The sequence below is a fragment of the Galeopterus variegatus genome, unplaced genomic scaffold (assembly GCF_000696425.1).
Source record: "Galeopterus variegatus unplaced genomic scaffold, G_variegatus-3.0.2 Scaffold1678, whole genome shotgun sequence".
NCBI lineage: Eukaryota > Metazoa > Chordata > Mammalia > Dermoptera > Cynocephalidae > Galeopterus > Galeopterus variegatus.
Genome location: NW_007727789.1, coordinates 131,974 through 155,401, shown reverse-complemented (window position 1 = coordinate 155,401; position 23,428 = coordinate 131,974). Strand labels below are relative to the sequence as shown.

The following is a 23,428-nucleotide window of genomic DNA, read 5'->3' as shown; positions in this document are numbered from 1 at the left end:
CAAATGAGCCACGGGCCGGCCCCAGGGCAAAAGTTTTTAATTTCGGTGAATTCCAATTTGTCAAACTTCTCTTTAATGGATTGTGTTTTTGGTGTCAAGTGTAAGAAAAATTTGGCAAGCCCTAGATCCTAAAGATTTTCCTTTTTTTAAATAAAAGTTTTATAGTTTTATGTTTACATTTAAATTTTGAGTTAATCTGATCTGTTTTGAGTTAATTTTTGTATAAGACTTAGGTCAAGATTCTTTTTTTTTTCCTGGCATGCAAATGTCAGAGCCCGAATTTCCCAGTCTCTCTTCTTCAATTCTTATTTACTTTTATTTATTTATTCAAATATTCATTGCAGGCCCTACTCAGTGCCCTGGACTGTGAGAGCTCCTGGGGACCCACAGGTGAGTGAGCGGGCCACACCTGCCCTGCATCCCCAAGTTTACCATTCAGAGGCTGAATGGGCCCTGACCCTGGCCACTCCCGGACCCCTCCCAGAAGCAGCCTCTGGATCTGGGTGTCCACATCAGGGCCCACAGAGTAGCCACAAGGAACAGAGCCACCCCAGGACCATGGCAGGGTGTGAAGTCAGGGTGCTGGGACGCTATCCGCTTGGCTATCCCCAAGACACCACGGGTGGGCAGTGGCCCCACCAACATGACCCACATTTATACTTATAACATTGAAATGAGAATGTCTGGGATATATTGGTTTACAGGAAGTAGAAGGGTGGTTATGAGGGGCTGGGAGGAGGCAGAAGTGGGCAGTTAGTGTTTAATGCGCATGTAGTTTTGTTTGAAAATTCTGCAGCTGGACGATGGTCATGGTTGCACAATAGTGTAAATGTAGATAATGCCACTGAGTTGTACACTCAAAAATGGTCAAAATGGTAAATTTTGTGTTGTGTATTTTACCACAATAAAAAAAGAAAAAACCCTTATCCACAAAAGATTTCAGACAAAAACCTCTCGAGTCGGGAAGAGGTACCTCATTGCACATTTAATAGTTCATGCATTATCAGAGCAGAGATAAATAGGCGCAGGGCTTACAGGTCCACAGAGACATCCACAGGCAAAGGCAGGACAAGGTGGCACGGCCAGGGCTGGACTAAGGAGGGGGCATTTGTTACCATCAGTGGGGGAGAGTCTGCAACATGTCACCTCAGACCAAGGACAACCTCCCCTGGACGTGCATAGCAGGAGCGAAATTAGGTTAACTGCATTATTTCATTTGTATTCCAGGTCACCCAGAAGCTACTGTGACACTCTCTGTACTCACCCGAACCCCTTCAGGCCAGGCTAGCTCATGGTATCATCATTGGATTGAAGGTATATTTGGGGGGACAAGTCAATCGATGATTTAGGGTGTGGGGCCCAAGGTTGGTTTGACATATATTTTTTCCCTTACATCAGAATAGAGGCTTGGATAATGAATTGTGCATGTTTCCTGGAGGCTGGGCATATCTGTTGGAGAATGATTCAAAGGGGATTCTGGTCCTTACAACTTTATCCAGAATGTGTTTTAGAAATCCGCCCCTCCCTTGCAAAGTCTCCAAGAAGCTACTGACGTTGTCTGAGGTTCCCCTGACTCCGAGAGAACAGTGACCCAGAACAGTGCTCACTGAATCTTGGAAAGTCCCCAACTCAAATATGTTTCCTTCCTGTTCTGGGCGTCTGCCCAGTGAGGGACCCACGGACTCTGCCAATTGCCCCTGAGTGTCTGGTCAGTGCGCCCAACCCACCTTGAGGTGGACCTTCCAAAAACGGTGAGGACAAGCCACTGAAATCATGCCAGCTCCTCCCAACATCCCATGCAAGCACGGGCCCCCCTGGGGGGGCGTCTATCTTTGGCCAAATGGTAGGACCCCAAGGCAGGACCATGACCATCTCCTGTCCAGCTAGAGGCAGGGACCAACCTAATAACCCAGAGGCCCTCAGACCCAGCATCCTCAGTCCTCAACAGGCCCCTCTGAGAGGGGGTGTGTGGCAGGCACGGAGCAGAGTGCACACTTCAGGGAGGGGCTGCGACCCTCTTTCTTCAGCCTCAACTTCTTGCTTTCAGCCTGAGTGTCCTTTTGGGGACATTCCCCTGGGGCACAATCTATCCCATACTTAAACCTAGCTCTGGTGAACCTGACATCACAGGGTCTGCAGGGCCCCAGGGGTGACGTCCTGACCCCGTTCTGGGGAGGAGAGCTACAATGGTGGCCGCAGCCCCTCATCCTCCTAGGGGATAAGGGTCTCCCCAGAAGACTTGGGAAGGTTAGAATGAGTCCCAAAGGACAAGGCCACAGAGGCTGATGGGGAGGGAGGTGTGTGGGAAGGAGCTCAGTCTGTCCCTTCCTTGGCCTTGGGATGCATTTCGTTGGCTTGCCCTTTGTTTTTGAAATGCACAAAGTGATTATTTATTCCAAAAAGTGAGTCCAGAGGAAGGGGGCAGTCCCCACACCACCGGGACGCCAGCCCACCTGGCCTGCCACCTCCCCGCCCGCCGCCAACGCCCCAGACACAGACGAGCAGGTCACGGCCACCACACAGGAAGGCCGGGCTGCAGCGGGCCGCGGCTCAGACGGTCAGGGAGATGAAGCTGTTGTAGCGCTGGATGTTCCTCTTGAGGATCTCGGAGCAGGGGCCCAGCACGCGCTCGAAGCGGGGCCGGTCCAGCTTGACACACTTGAGCGGTCCTCGAGCCACCACAGTGGCCGCACGGGGCCGGTTCAGCAGCAGCGCGATCTCCCCTGGGAGGTCAAGAGAGAGAGGTCAGAGCCTGGCTCCAGGGGCCGGAGGCTGTGGCAGGACAGATTTGTCCAGGGCCCCCTGAAAAGTGCTCTCCTTCCCCTAAAGCCAGGGCTGCTGGATTTAGGAAAAAGAACAGCAGCAAACACCAAGATGCCAGGTGAACTTGAATTCCAAATAAATCAAAATACATATATATATATATATATATATATATATATATATATATGTATGTATGTAGGTATGTATATATTTAAATATAAGGAAGGCTCATGAGATATTTGGGATATACTAACAAATTATTCATTGCTTATCTGAAATTCAAATTTATCTGGGCATTGTCCTGCATTTTTGTCAGGTAACCCTACATGCAACAGGCACTGTGCTGTGTGCACAGGCCTCCCTCAGGACCCAGCCCCTCAGCTGTGGAAATGCTGGCAGCCGATGGCTCCGCTGCTCCCTCCCCCAAGGTCACATCCTTTCTGGAGCAGCCCCACGTCAGGCCCTGGGATCTCAGTTTCAGGTGACACCGGCTGAGGCCTCTGTTTCAGCCACACTGTGGCTCAGCCTGTCTCCCCACAGGGTCCATCCTGAGAGTCCCCAGGAAACCCCCCACGCAGCTCCCCACCTCGGGGGCCCTTTCTGAGACTCTGAATGAGACAGCTTGAGGGAGGGGACGCCTGACTCACCGAAGTAGTCGGAGGGCCCGAGGCGGCCCACCTCCACGTACTCCTCGTTGGGGGATCGGCGCTGCAGGACGGATGCTGTGCCCTGTGGAGGCCGAGGGGACACATGAGAGCTGGCCAGGCCAGGGCCTGCAGGGTCAGGGGGTCACCCAAAGAGGAAGTCACAAAATGAGAGGTCACCCAGCGAGGGGTCATGCAGTGGGGGATTCATGAAGAGGGAGGGTCAGACGTGGGGGTCAGAGGGGTTGCTGCCTGAATTCCTGCCTCCGGCTAGCTCCTTTCCTTTGTGCTGCTGCCACCAATTCTAAACTCAATTCCACTGGTTTTTCCTCTGTGGGCACATATATGGCCACGGGATCTGAGCGCCATGTGTGACATGGCCAGGCCAGATGCACCTTCCCAGAGACCACCATCCTGTCCTGGCCCCCATTTTTGTTTAGATACACAGACGGCTCCTCCCAACTCACCAAGCATCCAGTGCATTTCTGGGGGTGGGCGGCAATGCTGCAGGTAGGAAACTCTGGGGATGTTTCCCGAGGGGTCAGTATCTTTGTCACGGGCTGCCAGCATTTTAAACTGACCTTGGGTTAACTCTCAAGGACTGGGAGTATGTCTAGTCACACCAGGGTCTCCCCAGGGACAGGGGAGCATGGTCTCAGGGTCACATACCCACTAAGCACCCTGCTGACCCCCCAAACAAGGGAGCAGGTGGGGGTCTCCAGACGTGCCAGCTCAATGATTAACACAGAGGCTGTGGGCAGAATATCACAGGGCCATGCTGGGGAATGCGTTACACATGACAGATTCAGCCTTCGGATGGCGGGACCCAGAGCCAAGGGCAGCCTGGGTGGCTGAACGTTCCTCACACTCTACTCGTCCCCTTAGGAGGCCCTGGGTGTGGGAAACCATGGCCTATTATGGAGAGGTTATGGGCTTGGGCATGAGTGTGGGTTCTGACCCCAGACCCCGCCTTGGCTGCTGTGTAACTTTGGGCCAGTCCTTTTCCCACCTGAAACTATTTCCCCACCCGTAACCTAGGAATCAGCCTGTCTGCACTGCATAGGACTGTCGTGAAGATTAAAAGAGAAACTTTCTACAAGCAACCCAGTAAAAAGAGTCATTTTTTAACACCAAACACCTCCAGCAGGTGTTAACAAACAAGTCAATCCACAGCTCAAACAAAGGCTTCCGAATTTAACTCCGAGCCTCACCCACACTGTCCAGTCCCCAGTCCCCGGAGGAAGGGCCCTTTATCAACCACAAAACCACGCAAGTGTGGGTGCTGTCACCATCCCATTTTATAGCTGAGGAGTCTGAGGCCCAGGGAGGTTGAGGCGCCTACAGCCTGACCCTCCAGGGTTCTGTTGTCCACGTTATTTGGGTTCCAGGGCCCACGTAGCCACAGCCCTGGACAGCCTGGCACCCTCTCAGAGCAACTCGCTGGGCGTGAAACAACATTTCATTTCAAGGTGGGCTCAGTTCACCCCAGCTCACCCAGACCCAGCCTCATAAAACACTGGCCAGGCTGTGCCCAGGTTAATGAGTAACTCCCACCTCTCCACAGTCTGGGAGAGACGTGAGTCAGGAGACCCTGCTGGTGCCCGCCGTGCCTGGAATCCCCAGGCACCAATTGGCAGCCCCCTGAGAGCTGGATCCCCTGTCCCAGCCCCCCGATCTGGCCATGGGGCCACTCGGCTCTCAGGCTTCTGCCATGTTTATGAATCCCGCTGATGGATGGAGCAAGACGTGTAAACAACAGACAGCTCCACTGAGCGCTGCTGCCGCCGTGGGCAGGAAGGGCAGCATGGTGCATGCCCTTGGCTGGACACCCATGACTCGGACCCAGGCCCAGAGCCCTCAAGGGACAGGAGCCGAGAGCCCCAGAGAGAGGAACGGGATCCGGGTCCCCCACCCACCAGCACAGCTCTCGGCCTAGCTCCTCCCAGTTGCCTGCACTTCGGCTTCCCCGTCTTTTAAAGTCACCCGTGCGGTGATTAGCTCAGGACGGAACAGGTCAAGCCCTCGATATGTGAGAACTGCTGTGAGAGGCATTTTTGTCTTGATACCCCATTACACTGACTTGATTATGTTTTACAGTTATAGCTTTGTATTTGTTACATATATAATTTATGTGCCTTTTGTTCCCATTTTTAACATATTTCCGTTTTACAACTGGGATCATTTTCTTCTTTCAGAATCCAGGTGATAGACCTAAAGGCTTCTGGTGTACAGAATTACTCACTGAAACTCAGGCTAGAAGCAATATTTAGATGCTTTGACCCAAATAACTAAAACCCAACTTGAGGTTGTTCAAGACTAACGAAGGCAACCTGTCCCACAGAACCAGAAGACTGTCAGGACAGCTTCAGGGCTGGCTGATTCAGCAGCTCAGAGACGTGTCCAGGGCACAGGCTTGTTCTCATCTCCTCCTCTGGGGCCTCGGCAAGCTGCCCCATCCTCGATCAGGTCCCTTATGGTGGCATAGAAGCTGCCATGGTTCCAGGATTCACCACATGCCACCCCAACACCATTGACAGAAGAAGAGAACCTACTTCCTCCTGCAAGTTTCTCCTCGTCAATGAGAAACCCTCCCGGAACCCCCCCTCACTCCTCATTAGCCAGAGCAGGTCTCGTGTTCACCCTAAACCAATTGCTGGGAGAGGGGATGGGACCTATGTGATTGGATTTACCCTGCTCTGGGGAGGGGGCTGAGGATTGGGGTTCTGTGGGCAAGAAAGAGGCAGGGATAGGTCTGGGCGGGCCACCATGGGGCGAGCTATGCTGACCGTTCACCTAATTTGTCACCACCTTGTCATTTATCGTACTGCCTGGATGCAAAGACATGTTTTTCCACACCTTATCATCTATGGACCGAGAAGCATCTTGCAATCAGTGTTGTCTCAAAGCATTTCCTGGTGGCACAGAAAGCAACGGTGTATCTTATAACCGATGGCACATTGGATGAGATAAGATACATTACCATGTGGAGAGATTGTTTTTTTCAATTGGGAGCATCCTCATCCTTCACACATCTTGATATGAAAGAATGTACAACACGAGCAACTTCAGGCCTGACTGCCTGAAGCTCTGGACAGATTTGCTTTTCAAACCTCTTGTCTTCTCCTCCAGCCCAGCCGGGAAGGGATCCACCATGCCCGGGCAGCTGCACCCCAGGCTTCCACACGTCCCCTTCCAGAGCCCCTATGTGTGGTGGTGGTGATGGAGAGACATCGCTTTCTACATTCCACAGAAGGAAACCTGGAGAGGTTAAGCGACTTGGCCAAGGCCACACAGAGGTGGGGCTGGCCGGAGTCCCACTGTCTCCCACAAGGAGATGATGTTGGTCCCACACTCACCGCACCTTCATCGGCACCTGAAGGCTCCTGACCACCTGTGGCAGAAGGCCAGCCTCACCTGACACGTGTTCACACGACCTGTTGCTGAAGAGGAATGCTGCAGTGATTCAGCAGAGTGTGGAGCAGAGGAAGCAGCCCAGGTGGCGTGGACATGCAATGAGGCCGGCCCGTCCGCAGTGCACTCCCGGTGCCACTCGTCCAGGCGGCTCAGTGGCCTCCCTCCAACTTGTTCCTGCAGCCCTGCTGGTCCCTACAAAAGCTCCTCTCCAGAACACAGCTGCTCTCGGCTCATACTGTTGGCCAGCTCAGCCCCTTCCAGGCACCTCTATCTCCTCTGGGAGCTCCCCCGGGGCAGCAGGGACACTCTGCTCCTGGCTGCCTCCAAGCACCCAGAAGCCCCCAACCCACCCCGTATCCTGTGGCCTTTGTAGGAACCACCAGCCAGCCTCTCACAGAGCACACTGCTCTGGGGGTCATTCATTCATTCATTCCACAAAGATCTACTGAACACCTACTATGTGCTACAGAGGGGATCTCTGGAAACTGACCTCTCGGAGGCACACGAGTGGCCAGCAAAGCAAAATGCCTGCTCCCCCACCCCATTGCTCACTGAGCAGTTTCACCAAGTCTGGCTGCAAAGTGAGTTTGCCTTAAATGAATGGAACTTTCCCACAGTGTCCATCGTATAACGAGAAGGATACTTGGGAATGCACGAGAATGCAGTCAAGTCTTTCTAAATACTATTTTTAAAGAAAGAATAAAACGTTGTCAATAATATGGAACGACCTTCCGAAAAGGAGTCATTTCGCTTTTGAAATCTGTATTTTTTGGAGTCGTTGCCGAGATGTCCTGCACCGGCCCCACCCGGTGAGGGAGAGGCAAACGTTCCACGAGGCACTCATGTTCCTCCTTGCGAGGAAAGGGCTGCCGCACCTGCCGAGGCTACAGAAAAATGCTCAGACTGCCTTAGTTCCAGAGACGATTCCCCCTCCCAGCCTCAAAGCACGCCAACCCTCCTGTCTTTCCGGCTAAGTCAATCCTTTTACCTTCTCCAAATACACCCCAGCATGGCTGCGTCTTCGGCTCAGACAGACATGTTCTGGGGCCAGAGGGGGAAGATGTTGTATCTGCCCCCAGGGTGGGTAAGGCCAGGTCATCTCAGACACAGGAGCCTCCCCCAACCCCCAAGACACTGAAGGGACTTAGTGCAAAACCAGAAAATTTGCATGAACTAAAAGTAGCCCCTTGCCCTCCCTGCAATGGACCACCACCACTGACCCCCCGTTGCCCCACCCCCGCTGCCTGGCCTACCCCCGGGCCCTTGGCTGCTGCAGCTGCAGTGTTTCCAACTAGAGTTGATGAGGGAGCCAGGAGGGAGGGGTGGTGGTCTACCCAGTTAGGGGTAGATGGGCATGTGACTGATTCCCTACTCCTCATCTTCCTGTCTCCACCAGGGATCAGCAGCCCCAGGAGGGAAGGGAGCAGGGCCTTTGGAGTCCTGCAGACCTGGGTTCAAATCCCAGCTCTGCTACTTATCTTAGTCAACCCATCTCACCTCTCCAAGCCTCAGTTTCCTCATCTGTAAGAATCTCCCAAACAAGATGACTATGAGAATGAAATGCACATAAAGCATCCACATGGTAAGTACTCGATAAACACAAACAATAAGGAATACCGCTAGCTGTCCGCCAGAGTCCATTCTCCCTTCCTTCTGTGGTGGTGGCATTGTGGGGTAGCCTTGCTGGGGATGCTGGGTGTCCCTTGCAGGTGGATGGGGTCATGTGACCACATCCTTCGGTACCAGAGGAAGTGTGCTGCTCCTCCTTGCTCTCTGCCCCATCCCCACTGGGGACCCTGTGTGCTGGCAGCCCTGCCTCAACCATGTGAATTCAACCACAAAAGCCCTTGGGGGTGGTGGAGCCATGTGGAGCAGACACCCACCTGGGATACCCACCAATCATCGCCTCACAAGAAACGAAGATACTTCTTTGTTCTTTCTGTAACACTGTTGCGGGGACTTTTTGTTATAGCAGCTTGATCACTTGCCCTAATACACCACCCTCAGCATTGATGGCAACGGCAGGCGGTGACACTCCCCGGCCTTTGACTGCCTGTCCGTGAACATCTGCTGGAGATGCCAACTCTGCCAGCAGGGAGCACAGGAGAGAGAAACAGGGATGGACGACCAGAAGGGGAACTGACCCCAGCCAGCAGAGCCGAGTGCTCCCACGTCCCAGGCATCCGCCACAACTACCACATGCTCTTGGTTTTCCAGGCAGCCCCAATTTGAGACAGGCCAATGTCTCCCAAACCATCAAAAGCTCCTGGAAATAACACTCTCCTGTCCAAGATCCACTTCCCAGACGGCCGTGAAAGCAGCACAGACATTCTCAGGAGGATTGTGAGTCTGGAATTTTGGGGCTGGAAAAACATACTTGCCAAAACTCTAGGTCATATTCCCCAAATTTCTCACTTATTGATTCTAGCCTGACTAAAAATAGACCAGGTCACCTACCCATACAGAACAGCCTGGGAGGAGTCAGGACAAAACATCACTACCAGCTGTCTGCGATGGGGTGGGAGTACAAGGACCCGTTTTCCTCTCAACTATTTTTATTCTTAAAACAAAATTGATTTTTAAAAAATTTTCTACAGTGGGCAAATATGACTTTTATAAGAAAAAAAACAAACAGAGGTCTGGTAGAATCCACTCACTGAAGGAGGGTCTCTTGAGCTTTCCATGTCCTGTAACAGCCCCTCTAGCCAGGCCATTAAGCCTCGAATGATTTGGGCTCAGAGGACCCCTGACCTGGTCAGTCAGATCACAGAGCTAGGGTGGGGGGTGGGAAGACGTGGTCCCTACTTTTGGGGCCAGCACTGCAGAGAGAAGACAACGCTGCAGGCATGGACGATGGCCTGGACTCAGTCCGGTGTCCATGGACTTGGGTCATTTGCCTTGCTCAGAACTATTGATACATCTCCTTTTTATTTCTTCTTTTAGGCTTTCATTCATTCACCCGATATTTGTTGAACAATTACCATGTGTCAAGCACTGTTCTAGGGCTGGAGATATGGCAGAGAACAAAGTAGGCACATCCCTGCCCCCTTGGGGAAGACAGACACAGCCAACAAACAACAGGTGTCAGATACCAGGAGTGCAAAGGAAATAATTTAGGGGGACAGTCTGTGAAGCGCCAACGAAGTGACCTTTGAGCTGAGATCCAAAGGACAAGAGGAAACAGCCAGAGGAGACTGCATCCCAGACAGTGAGAAGGAGCTGGTGCAAAGGCCAGGGCAGGAAGGAGCCTGTCACATCTCGAGTATGGGGAGAAGATGTGGGGAGCCAGAGAGAGGTGCAGGGGTAGATGAGGGAGAGCTCAGGGCGGTTGGCTGAAGCCTGCTCGACTGTGGTTGTGCTTGCCCAGTGCCTGGCATAAGCCCTAAGTGGTGCAGAGATGACTTCCCAGTACAAGAGGACCCCTATCTGGGACTCACGCCAGGCTGGGCGCAGGAGCCCAAGTCCATCAGAGCTTTGTATGTGAATGCTCTCAGCCAGCCTGGAAATAACCCAAACACCCGCCATGAGAAGCGTAAGGACCTTGATCTGCTCCTACAGTGGGCGTTGCACACATGTAAAATGGAGTGAACTCCAGTCTCAAGACATGCTATGGCGTGAAAGGAAGGCAGACATGAACGCACACATTGTTTTAAGGCCGTTGACATGAAGTTCCAGAAGAAGAAAACTATTTTACTTAAATATATTTTAAAAGAAACTTAGTATCACTATTTTAAATGGAAACCTGTATCACTTTCCATAAATTAAAAAGTAACTTTAAAAATCAATACAAGGAGGCTGGTGCTGGAAAGATGTTAAAGACACACTAGCCTCAACTGAGGCTTTCTTCCAACATGACTGGAAGAACTGAAAGAAACCAAGGAGGTCTGTGTCCTGCACTTTGGACACCTTGCTGTCCCCTAACTCAAAATCAGGTTGCCAACCAAGAGTCAGAATTTGGATCCAAACCTGGTGTGTAATGCACCAGCCAATCTCAGGCAAGGCACTTAACTTCTGGAACCTCAGCATCCTCGTCTGCAAAATGGGACAATACCAACCAACCTTACAGAGTTGGAGTGGGGTCAAATGACCTTAGCTTCAGAAATAGTCCTCCCCATGCCAAAATGTGATAGATTATCCTGAGGGCAGTGAACACATGAGTAAATAGGAGGAGTGGATGAATATCAAATGTTCACTCGTAGGGTCAAGGCATTCTTGACAAATTCCCACCTCTAAAGAAACTCCTCAAAACCTGGAATATCCAGACTTAACCCAAGGCCTTTATGTTTCGTGTGCAATCACTATTGGCCCGTGTGTTTCTGTATTTAAGCACAGGCAGAATCCTACCGGGAGTGCACCCGCACATGCCTGTGCACACACACACCTGTGCACACACACACTCATGCCTATAAAACACCTCCCAAGTAGCTCTGTGATTTCTTCTGAGTAAATGAGCCCCACGGATACATTTGAAAAGCAGTCATTGCAGCAAACTGTTTTTTCCACAAGGAAGGCAATTTCCATTGAAATTCTCTTCCATCCAAATGCATTTTCTGCTTTCTAGGGTGGTGACTTATCTCAGAGCTCCTTAAACCAAGTGCTATTCCAAGTGTTTTGGAACCAGCTGAGCTGCTGCTTGTTTGTTTGTTTTAAGGAGGCTGAGACACTGCCCTGCATTCGTCTGCCTGCTCTGCCTCCCAAGGCACAGCTGATTGAAGCAGGCACATGTGTGCGCTACACACTCCAGGCTGCAAATTGTCCTCAGAACAACTGCGAAAACACACTTTGGCTGGGAAGCAGCCCGAGGTCAGTTTTTGTGCCAACGTTTAATAGATTATCCATAAGGTCTGGGGCCCTGGTGAAGGCACAGCCCAGCAGCTTCTGTGGGAAAACAAGACATTAACACAGATTCTGGCACCAGGGCTCCGAGGAGGGGAACAGGTGCCAACACTGCGCTGTCACCCTCCTGCCTGCGGACCAGAGCAAGAGGCAATTAAAGCCCTACGTGGTGAGGATCCTCCCCTTCTGTAGACTTAGTTATTACCTCAGTTCTCTCTGCAGCCAGGCACTGTCCATTAGATGGACATGAAGTGTCTGTAATGGACAGGTGCTCCTGGAGTGGGCAGGCAGGGACAGCACTCACATGTCAGTGAGATGCACGTCGGCTGTAAGGGCTGCCACTATTGAGCGGGAAGAGCAGAACGAGAGAGGGGAGACTGGTCCCTGATCTCAATGCCCTTCCATGGCCCAGTTCCTCCCTTGCCATCTGCATGGCGACAGCTTCTGCAAGTTCTGGGGAATCAGGCCATGCACGAGCCCCAGGCAGGCGCAGCTATAAACTTTCCTGCTGCCTGCTGAGGTGGGAAGGGGGCATCCACCCCCACAGGGGCAGAGAAGCCATATCTGGACCAGCCCTTAGTCCCGGCCATGCCAGGCTCCCCCATCTCAGGGTTGCGCAGGGAGGATGCTGGCAGTCTGTTACCATCACTCCACCTGGGGTCCACGTGGCTGCAGCCCTAACCCGAGTGAGGCCCCCAGCACCTGCAGCTCCACAGAGTCATCTGCCCCCATCCAAGCATCTCTGTCTGCAGGGCTGGAGCCTCCACACCTCCCAGACAGTAGTCACCTAGTACTGTCGATCTGGCCCCCTAAAGAGTCTAGAATCTGCCCAGGGATTATTTTTATATTATAGCAGCCACCTGACTTACTCTCTGAATCTTGTAAAAAGTCAGATTTTTAAAAGTTCTGATCTATGTCGTTCTTCCCCTCAGTTTCTGACATTTTTGGTCTTGGTCCTGATACCAGCATAAGCCACACATACAACTTTTAGTTGACACATGAACAGGCTGGGAGCTGAAATGTGTTCCCTCCGCCTGGCTAACTGGTGCTCCTCCTCCAGTGCCCTCCTGAAAGGTCACCTCTACAGGGAAGGTGTCCCTTGGCTTTGATGTCTCTTGCTTGCAGACGAGTCCCCACCTCCTCTGCACTCCTGCATTTCTTTGTACGTCAACTACCAAAGCACTCAGGTCATTACAGCTCTTTGCAAGTTCTTTGTGACCCCTGGACTGAGACCCCCCTGAGGTGACACAGGGCCTGCCCTGGTGATGCACAATACACTGAGTCCTGAATTAAACTCTGCTGAACACATGAATGAGTGACTGGCAGCTGCTGAAGTTCTGGAAGGCTTTTGTTTCATTGCAATATAAGGACAAAACCACCCTGGATTCCCTTGGTTCCCATTCCTCCTTCCATACTGCAAGTTTTCTGAATAGAAATAAAAATTTACTAAGCTGGATGGAAAAACACCAAAAAAAAAAAATTAAAAATAACTGAGCCTGGAATCTGCCCCCTGCCCACCCTCCCCACCACAGTCCATACCCTCCCACCTGCATGACAGCCTCTATCACTGCCCCTCCTTCTAGGTGATCACAGAGGGTTCTGGAAAGAGCTCTAAAAGGGTTGCCATCACCCACAAATCATGTCCAATGTGCTTATCATGACCTTCAAGGCTTTTCCCAAAAAGTGACCCAACAACGTTTTATCTGCCCCCAGTTGCTCCCCCCTCCCCAGCCGCCAGCCTGGCTGCACATGGACCTTCCTCCATGAGGCCTGGGCATCCACACCCCTCTAGCCAGGACACCCAGACCCCAGTACGCTACTTCAGCCAAGTCACTTCCTCAGCCAAGTCTCATTCATTGGACAAACACGTGTTGAGTCCTTGTGCGTGCCGAGCAGCGTGCTAGATTGCCAGAGACCTAACAATGAGCCACTGGAAACTCCACTCTGAATTAGCAGCAACCCAACCCTATCCCACACACCGGCACTTCTTAATCCCAGGAGAACCCGGACCCGGAATGGACACAAGCATCTGTTCCCTGGGATTGAGCATGCCCCTCCCTCCAGCCAACCAGCCCAGAGCAGGTGCAGGAGGCCGGGCCCCCAGACCCAACCTGGGGCTGATGCCCTGCGTGCCAGGCCCCCACCCCGCAGTTCCTCTGAGCACACCTGTGAGGTCAGGCTGTGCGGTCTCTCAGGCTCCGCCTCTCCATGAGATACCCTGGTTTCCCAATTAGGGCTGAATAATAAGCCTGAAAATCCTACATAGGCTGCCTCCACAGACGCCAGTCCTCCTGCCAGAAGGAAGAAGAAAAGCAAGAAGAGCCTCTGCTGCGGGCCTAGGCTGTGGGCTGTTTACTCAGAAGGCTTCCAAACATCCCCGCCATGGGTGGCCCAAGACTCAATGTCCCCACCCCCAGGAGGTCTCCCACCAGCTGCTCCAGCCTCTGAGGTCCTCAGCATGCTGGTGCGTGTGTGCATGGGTCTGCGTGTACATGAGCGGGTGCGTGTGCATGCTTGTTGGTTACATTTTAAAGGTGCTGATTCTCACGAGCCTGGCCCAGCTCCAGCTCTCCTCCACTACCACTCAGCAGCCCCTCTCCTGACCGCTCCCCCGCTGCCCATTTTGACACTGGTGCTCCCCGAGGGTCCAGCACTCTCCCCTCCCTCTTCAATGTTCCCCTTTAAGATTGTGTGTGCCCCCTGCCCCAACCCACCCATGACCCAATCACCCTTCCAGCCCAGTGTGCCCCTCAGGGTCCAGCCAGAGACACAGCAGTCCCCTAAGCGCCTCAAATTCACACCCCCAAACAGCACTCGGCCTCAGCCTGCCCCCAAACTGGCCATCCCGGTGTGTCTGAGGTTCTCCAGCCACCCCTATTGGATGGGGGGCCTAGGGCGACGCACACGCTAAACCTTCCTCCCTTCCCTGCTTCAGCCTCATCCAGCCTCAGATCTCCTTCTAGTCCTCCTGTGGCTCAGTAGCTTGCCTCGACCTCCACTCCGACTCCCTCTAGGAGGACACTGTGTTTCAAACAACTCTGGCCTCATTTCTATGGCTCGAAGCTTTTCGTTACCTTCTGGGCAAGTCCACATCCTCTCCATCTGGCCCAGCTGACTCGGGCACTTCCTCCCCACCAGGCCCCACCCTGGCCCTTGACTCCAACCACAGTGATAGGACTCTGTGCCTTTGCACATGCTGTTCCCTCAGCCTGGAGGTCTGTTCCCTGAGCCTCTGCCTGCAGTATCCAGTATCCCCATTTGTTCCCCACAGTGCCACTACTGAGTCTGGCAAGGACCCAGAGGCATCTACAAATAGGCACAGGTCAGGGGAGGTGGGCTCTGCCAGACAGGGTTCACCTGGCCAGGGTCTAGAACAGGATCTTACAGGTCTGGGAAGAGCTTCCAGAATGAATCCATGAAAGCAGAGTGTGGCAGCGTCTGAGGGGAGGAAGTGTCGAATGTTTATGCCCCTGACCCTGCATCCAGGAGGGGAGTCCACGGGTATTTTTTCACTGTCCCCAAGCAGCAATTTACTGAGCTGCCAATCTGGGGAGCCCATTGTCTCAGAACCCCAGGCTGACAAGTGACAGGTGTTCGCATTCACCTGCCTGTTGCCTTTCTGAGCTTCCACCTGAGGACGGATGACTGGAACTTGCTCAGCGAGGAGAAAGGTAAACCCAACCACAGTCCTCATTGTTTTATTTCTTTATGGTTTAGCAGGAATAATTCCCACTGAGGCTCAGATCATCCTCAGGCATCGCCCATACTCTCGTGTTTGAGGGCAAGTCTGGGTGCAGCAGTGGCCTAGGGCAGTGGCCACTTGGGGATCTTGGGGTCCCAAGGGCATTCAGCTTGAGTATCTCCACCGACAGATATTTCTGGAAACCCAGGAAGCCAAGGAAGAGCACAAATCCTGGTCTAGCTACTAGCGTTTCATCTCTCAGACCCAAAGGAGGACAGGTGACTGCAGGGTGCAGCCACGGCCAGCTGCCACCTCCGTGGAACCTACAGAACAACCCAAGGCAGCATGGCCTGAATCCCATGCTGCACCCCAGCTCCCCCAGAGCCCAGGCCCAGAGGCCATGCCAGGGCATCAGCTTCTCTTTGCCCTTCATCTGCCCAAGGTGAGCCCCATGCTCAGAGAAGCTATAAATATATGTAGGACTGTTCAGAGCACCATCCCCGGTCAGAGAAGTCAAGCAAAATGCAAAAAGAACCTCCCGCGGCTGGCAAATTAATTGATTTCTATCTCGCCTGAATTGCTACTTAAAATTGATCTGGTCATTGTGGGGAGTTTCTGAAGGACTCAGCAGGACAGATGAGGCATGTGGAGGGTTCTCCGGGTTCCCGTGGGGCCACTGTTCTTGACTGGACAGCCAGGCCTCTGAGGACACACTACCTCACTCCTCTGAGCCTCAGTTTCCCCACTATAAAATAAGACAAACTTATCTGGACCCCACCAATTCTGGGGATAGACAGGCGAGGAGATGGGTGTGGGCCCCTAGCACACCATCAGGGGCTTTAAGGCTGGGGACTATCAGCAGGCTGGTGACGTGGGGACTCCTCAGTATTGCTCTCAGTGCGATTCCTCACTGGTAGAACTGGGAGGATAACGGTCACCCCCTCGGAGACTTATAAGGATCAAATGAGTTCATTGTGGAAATGCTTGACACAGACTCAAATCTCAAGAAGTGTTAGTCACCATCATTACTAGCATTATTAGCAGCAGCAGCAAAATAGAAAAGGGCTTGGCTGGATAAACAAAGTGTGGTCTCTCCACACAATGGAATATCATTCAGGCTTCAAAAGGAAGGAAGTTCTGACACAGGCTGCCACATGAGTGCACCTTGAGGACATGATGTTAAGTGAAGTAAGCCAGTCACCAAAAAACCAAATACTGCATGGTGTCACTTACAGGAGGCCCCTGGAGGAGTCAAATTCATAGAGACAGAGAGTAGAAGGAGGGACGGGGATGGGGGACTCAGTGTTTAATGGGGACAGAGTTTCAGTTTGGGAAGATGACTGAGTTCTGTGGATGTAGGCAGTGATGGCTGCCCAACAATGTGGATGTACTTAATGCCACGAAACTGGACACTTAAGATGGTTAAAGTGCTAAGTTTTATGTTATGTATATTTGTCCAGTTTTTAGAAACAAAAATTTTAAAAAGGGCCTGGCCACTGGGACCCTGACTGGCCCCCCACTGTGCCCCCAGCTCCCGCTGCGCAGCAGCCAGCCTCACACATTCCTCAGGGGTCACAGGCTCGTCCCATGCCACTCAGCCCCCCTTGGTCTGGACCCCATGCTCCCTCCGACCCCCGGGAGCTACAAGGCTGGGGACCTCAGCTCTGCTCCTGGGGCAGTTGCCTCACATTAGGAGCCTTTCTGCCAAATCCCCCCAGCAGCTCAGTCCGAAGAAGGGCAGCGGGGCCAGGGTGCCACAGCTGTGGGACAGAGCACCCGCTGGTGAATCAGAGAGACACGCGTGGCCAAATTTAGAACACAGGAGGACAGCTTCCTCCCACAGGCCATTGTTTACCACCTGGATGCCTGGACTTCCCAGCAGGACGAGGAACCCCAGAGCCAGGTCTGTGAGGAGCAAGGGGAGGGGCCGTCTCCGGTGACCATCGCCACCTCGGCCAGCCCCAGCTCCAGTTGCTGGACGGCCCGGGGGGGGGGATGGGGAGGGCAGGGGCTCGACACCCCCGCCGATTGATTAGTCCAGAACTGCGCATCTGTCAGGCTTTTCCCGGCCAAAACATCCGTCCTTATGGCCATGGTCTTTGCACGGTGCTTAACTCCCCTCACTTTGGTGCCAGGAATCTCGTCCTGGGTAATCCAGGACCTTGGAATCTGGCAGAAACATTCCACATCTGTCTCGTCTGGGAACGCCTGCGCGGCGGTGTGTGAAGATACGGTGGGAACAAGATCTGCAAATGTCTGAAATGGAAAGCCCGGGCCTCTTGGGGGCGGGTGAGGGGAGTGAGGAAGACGGTGCTTTTTATACTTTTTCAGGGAAAGGGGGGTGTTAAACTTTTTTAAATGTTTCTTACATTAACAAGAAAATCAGAAAATATCAAGACCAAGGTACTTATCAAAGGAACCACATAAATTGTCATAGGCTAGGCAGGGGATAGTATTAGCATTTTCTGAAGACACTTCTGTGTCACTGTCTCAATCCATAAGCAGCATCTACTTGTAGAATTTTTTTTTAAGGCAATCGTCTCCAAATGCAGAAGCCCTGAGCTTGAGGCCGGCTGAGGCCCCCAGCAAGCTGACTTGGGTAGCCTCTCACCGGTTCCTCCATCTACACATAGATACAATGTTCTTCGAGAACAGCCAGATGTGGATGCTGAGAGTCACATAAAAACTCACTTATTCTGAAAGCCAAAGCGAAAACATTGTGTGCATTTGGGAAGTCGATTTATCCACACTCGAGTCAGTGTGTTTTGGTCATTCACAGCTCAGGGGTGCCCAGCTCAGCTCCCCCAAGCTGCTGGGCCTAATGTCTAGCCCACTGGGAAAGGGACAGCCAAGATGTGCCTAGGACGGAGCCTTCCCTGTACAGCCCCAGGGGAGTTTCACCTACTGAGGGGGGCTTAGAGAGGACATGCAGCCCTCCTGGTCTCCAGGATGACAAGGCTGTCCTCTGATGAGAATGGAGCTGGATCACAGCTGATCAGACTTCCTTGTCCCTCTCAGTGGCCCATGTCCATTAAAGCCACCCAGGAGCCCACCCAGAAGAGTCTGAGCATAGGAGGCAGCTACTCTCGAGGCACTGGGGAGATACCAGGTGGGGTGAAGGTAAAACTCCTCTGAGAATCCTCACATCTCACTGGCAATGACCCAGGCCAACAAACCAGCAAACACCGTGAGCAGGGTCACCCAGGGCCAGACACAGAGGGCACCATGAACCATCACTGTCCCCGTGCAAATGTCTGAGTGCTGGGATGGAGTCAACACAGGCCGGGTAGAGGCTCTGAGCCCAGCCATGAGGTTCTGGAAAAGCGTTTGTTCCAGTTCAGCCGAGAAGGAATGTTTTTATTTTTCTGCTGTAAAAAGTGAGTTCAGGAGGAGGCGAGGCCAAGTGCATTCTCCTTCAAGATGCCCTGAGATTCCTCCTCAGATGGGAAGATTTGGGGCACAAACCCACAGTAACTACTGGGACAAAGGTCCCCACAGGTCTCACCTGCCTCCACTTTCCAAGAGGAGCCCACAGGGCCCAGCATCAGATAACCTACTGGTCGGTGGAGGGTTCTTGTGGCCTCAGGTGCATGCCCCAGGACAGCAGCAAACACAAGAAAAGCCATTGGAAGGTAGACCAGTAGGCTCCTTGGACAGCCCTGAGACCAAGGACAGGCCATCAATGTAGCAGGTCTGAGCGCATCTCCTTTAACACAAGAAGAAGCTTGTGGCTCAAAGGGAATACATCACGAACATTGTACCAAGTGAACTTTCAAACTCTTTGTCCAGGGGCTCCAGGATGTGTGAGACCCTCCCTTCCTGACGTCTGCAAGGGCCCCCTTTCCCACACGCCCCCGTGCCCCCCACCTTCCATCACACCTGGGTACTCCCCACACTCATGCCTTGTGTTTCTACCTGAGCCTGTTGTACTAGCTGCTGTTTATACGAATACCCGCCCTTCCTCCACTGTCTCTATCTGCAGAACTTCTGCATGTACTTCCCATACCCTAATCTCCCCACCCGCCCACATCTTGCCCCTCTGTTGGCCATTTCCTCTCACACCGTAGCCCATCCCTCAGCAGAGCCTGAGCTCTGCTACCTGCTCGGTCTCCCACCATCCCCTTGGGGTCACTGACCACCTCTCTGGCTCCTCCTCCTACAGTTTATTCTCCATGCAGGACCCAGAGTGATTCCTCGGCAAGTGGGTCAGATGATTTCCCTCCTCTGCAAATAAGCATCGAACCACACCCAGAGGCTGACCTCCCACCCAGAATAAAATTGGACATCCCCAAAAGAAGGAGGTGTAAGAACAAAGAAACAACTGTAACAATAGCCAAAGGAGCAAGGGGAGAAAGGAGCAGAGGGTGACAGTGAGTAATGATGCTCCGAAGGCATAACTATAAAGTGACACCTCCCCACACACTCTGTGAGATCCCCAGTGGTATTTTTATGCTTTAATCCTAGAGCCAGCCCAGTGCCTGGCACTTAGTAAGTGCAGCACAGACTGAGTCACCAGTGACCCTGAGCGAAGATGGGCTGTGTGCATCAGGGGCCTCTCGATCCTGTTTTGTAGGAGTCTCCCTCCTAAAAGTTTCCAGAAGTGACTTGTGGATTTTAAACCATCTGCTGCCCCCTGGTTCAAATGCCTGAGGGGCGGTAGCGCAGCCGCAGCTCTGATGAAAAGTTCCCAGGCCCAAGGATGGCTTTGAAATGTGTTGTTTTGCATTTGCTTCAACATTGTGGACATTCATAAAATTAATTTGCTAAGAGAGGAGATAAATCCAATCTAGTGTTCCCATGGCAACACCTCCCAGGCCGCTGCCGCCTGGTGTGGGAGCGAGCTGGGGAATTTCAGTCTTAGGATTTTTATGGGGAACCAGCTCTCAGGGTCCAGCTGCCCCCAGGCCCCAGTGGAGATCCCAGGGAGGGGAATTCGAGTGGCCTAGAGAAGCAGGGCATGCAGGCCCAAATTGAGGAATGCACAAGGGAACATGAGCCTGCGCTGAGACCTGCAGCTCCCTGCACCAACCCTGCCCAAATCCTCCTCGGTTTTCCTGGAGAGCACAATCAGGGGAGACGAACATTCTGATGAGGTTATGGAACAGCTGGGCAGTCTGCCCGCTCCAGGACCTGGCACTTCCTCCACTCATTCTGCCCTCTCTCTGCCAGGTCCCAAATGCCGTCTTTCCCTGGGGGAACCCAGCCAAGCGTCTGTCCTTCCAGACATGGTGACAGCTCCTACGGTCCCACTGCCTGATGACCGAGAACTTTGCCCAAACTTTGAGAGCCCCTTGGCCCCAGGGCTGCTTCCAGGGCTCTGGTAAGAGATGCCCACCCCACAGGCTGCCTGCAGGTAGAGGCCTCATGAGGCAAGCCACGCTCAGGCCTGTGGGGCTGCAGTGCTCACCACCTACCCATCCCGGTGTTCTCTGTCTTTGTGACTGTCAGCTCCCAGTTTTACACTCAGAGGCCTGCAGAGGAATGATTCTGCTCTGGTCTGCTGAGAATATTTTCCAAGAGCTTTGGGGATCAGATGTCTGAGGAGCTGGCAGCTCCCAACAGCTTCAGATGCAGCTGGTGTGAGCTGGGGAGACAAGGGAAGACAGCCTCCACCTGGGAGGGGCCCCTGCTCCTGCAGAGAGACCCTCAGGGTGTCACGTAAGCTGGTGAGTCCTGCAGCCCAGCTCTGCCTTCCTGGCTCCCTGAGACTAGCAGGTATTAGTGACTATCAAGTGTCTGCAGGAGCCATCCCCCTATCTGTGCAGGGCAGGGGGTCCCTGCCGGGCTCTTCTGTGGATTTCCCCACACCTTGGGGAAATCAGCTCCCGAAACAATCATACTTCCGGCAGAGCAGAAGCCAGGCACCAACCCCTGCAGGCTCGCAAGGGCTCTGCTACAGATGTCCACCCGGGAGAAGGCCCAGGGGACAGACAGAGATCCTGGGCAAAATGAAAGCATGGGGTGAGGTGGGAGCTCCGCATTCCAGCTCCCCAGGGGTGAAGTCTCATGTAGAAGGGTGTCTGTGACCAGCCACAGGTAGAGCTTACAAAACAACTTGCTTTAGAAATCCCCATAGGGAAGAATGAACATGACTAAGTGAACATGACAAGTGCCTGCCAGACAGTGGGGACACGGGCCAGCAGCAGAGTGAGGACACAAGGAATCTGATCCTGAAGTCCACGTGTGTCTTCTCCACGCAAAATAGAAAAGGCAGCAACTGAGTGGAACTGCCAAACCTCAGACAGCTCCACTCGGCGCATGCCCGAGAAACATGCTTGCGGGCTGGTGGCCAGGACCGACCGCGCACCTGTCTTAGATGTGGCCAGTGGACGGCTTCTGGCCGTGGGAATCAAGTGGCTGGAAACTGAAAACATCCCCTAAATTGCATTTCAGTTCTGAGAGTCTCTGATTCCTGTGACTTACCAAATTTGGTTGATCACAGAGGAAAAGGGAAAAAAATCCAAGTTGCCAAGGAGACCACTTCAAATACATTTTACAACATTGTGAAAACTATACCTTCCTCTCGGGTTGGGTTACATGCCAGAGGCCCATATAATACGAGGCTTATGTGAATCTGCTCCAACCCCACTTTCCCATCTCCCCCCATATCCCCATACAGTCAGTGCTGGGGGATGTTCTTGAACAAGGCTGAAATTACTCCACAGAAGCCAGTGATGGCCCCCATCACCAATTCCCTCTCTGAAGAGCCTTTCTTGGAAAACCTTTTTGCAATAGGAGCATTAATGAACTCGTGGAAAGGAGATAGTGAGCATCCCATCTGCAGCACCGTCTCTTGAAAATTCTACAGTGGAGCCTACAGAATCTCTGAGAATCAGCTATTCCTAACACAAAACCTTATCACCTTAGTGCTAGGTAAGCCCTTTAACAGGTAAGCAACAGCAACGCCAGGCCCCCAGAGCCATCAAAAAACACCATAAGGTCAAATTTCAATTGTCAACCAAAGGGAGAGGAAAAGAAAGGCGGAATGTACAAAACACAGGAAGCGGTGCTCACAAAACTGATATTGCCCTCTGATGTGCAGCCCTAGATACCTGAAGGCATGTGCATATCCAGTAAGTGCCGCCACCTCATCCCGGGCAGAGCCACAGACTTGACACTTGTGTCCACCGCCCACTAGTCAGTCGTGTGTGTCCTCGGGCAGACAACCAACACTCTCTGCTCCCACCCCGCCCCTCGGGGTAGACATAGAGAGGAACACTGGCAGAGCCTCCCCCACGGGGGTGTGGTCAGATCACACACACGGCATACACGGGGGAACCACACCACCCCTGGCACACCCTAAACTCTCAGAACATGCCAGCTCCTGTTATCGCAAATAATTATGTAATTGATCTCAGTGACACCCTTGTCCTCTGTACCGGAGCAAGAACACCACATGAGCCACCTGTCTGCATTCTGTGAAGATGCCCTCGCTGATTCATGCTTCTCACACATTTTTATGATTTTTTTTTTTTAACACGTGGTCTTGGACTCAGCTGGGATGGAGCCTTGATCCATGGATAATAATGGACGATTGTCTGCATTAGCCAGAGTTACCAGTTCCCTTAGTTTTAAGACTGGGGCTGCAAACTCAAAAGCCCCCAAATGTCTGCAGAGACTGCTGACAAGGTGAGGGGGCTGTGGCAAACAGGGGCGCACTCTCAGCTCCAGCTGGTTGTTTCCGGACAGGGATGCAGGTCCAGTGTGGCCAGATATCAGATTTTTTTTTTTTTTGTCCTTTTTGAGACCGGCCGCACCGCGCCCAGCCAGTGAGCGCACCGGTCATCCCTATATAGGATCTGAACCCGCGGCGGGAGCGCTGCTGTGCTACAGCGCCGCACTCTCCCGAGTGCGCTGCGGGCTCGACCCAAGATTTTTTTTTTTTTTTTAAAGATGACCGGTAAGGGGATCTCAACCCTTGACTTGGTGTTGTCAGCACCACGCTCAGCCAGTGAGCGAACCGGCCATCCCTATATGGGATCCGAACCCGGGGCCTTGGTGTCATCAGCACCGCACTCTCCCGAGTGAGCCACGGGCCGACCCCCAGATATCAGATTTTTAAAGAGAAGTAAGAGATCCAGATTTCTAA

The 23,428-nt window shown here is 52.8% G+C and overlaps 1 protein-coding gene across 1 annotated transcript in view; it reads right to left on the bottom strand.

Moving 5' to 3' along the window:
• Positions 1–959: 959 nt before the first annotated feature.
• LOC103595106 (cAMP-dependent protein kinase type I-beta regulatory subunit-like) overlaps positions 960–23,428 on the bottom strand; it is a 136,880-nt gene continuing 114,411 nt past the window's right edge. Inside the window, exons 9-10 of the mRNA XM_008578421.1 lie at positions 3,411–3,492; positions 960–2,723 (exon numbers count right to left, since the gene is read on the bottom strand). Coding sequence (XP_008576643.1) covers positions 2,551–2,723; positions 3,411–3,492 — 255 coding nt within the window. The 3' untranslated portion in view covers positions 960–2,550. The remainder of the gene's footprint in view (positions 2,724–3,410; positions 3,493–23,428) is intronic.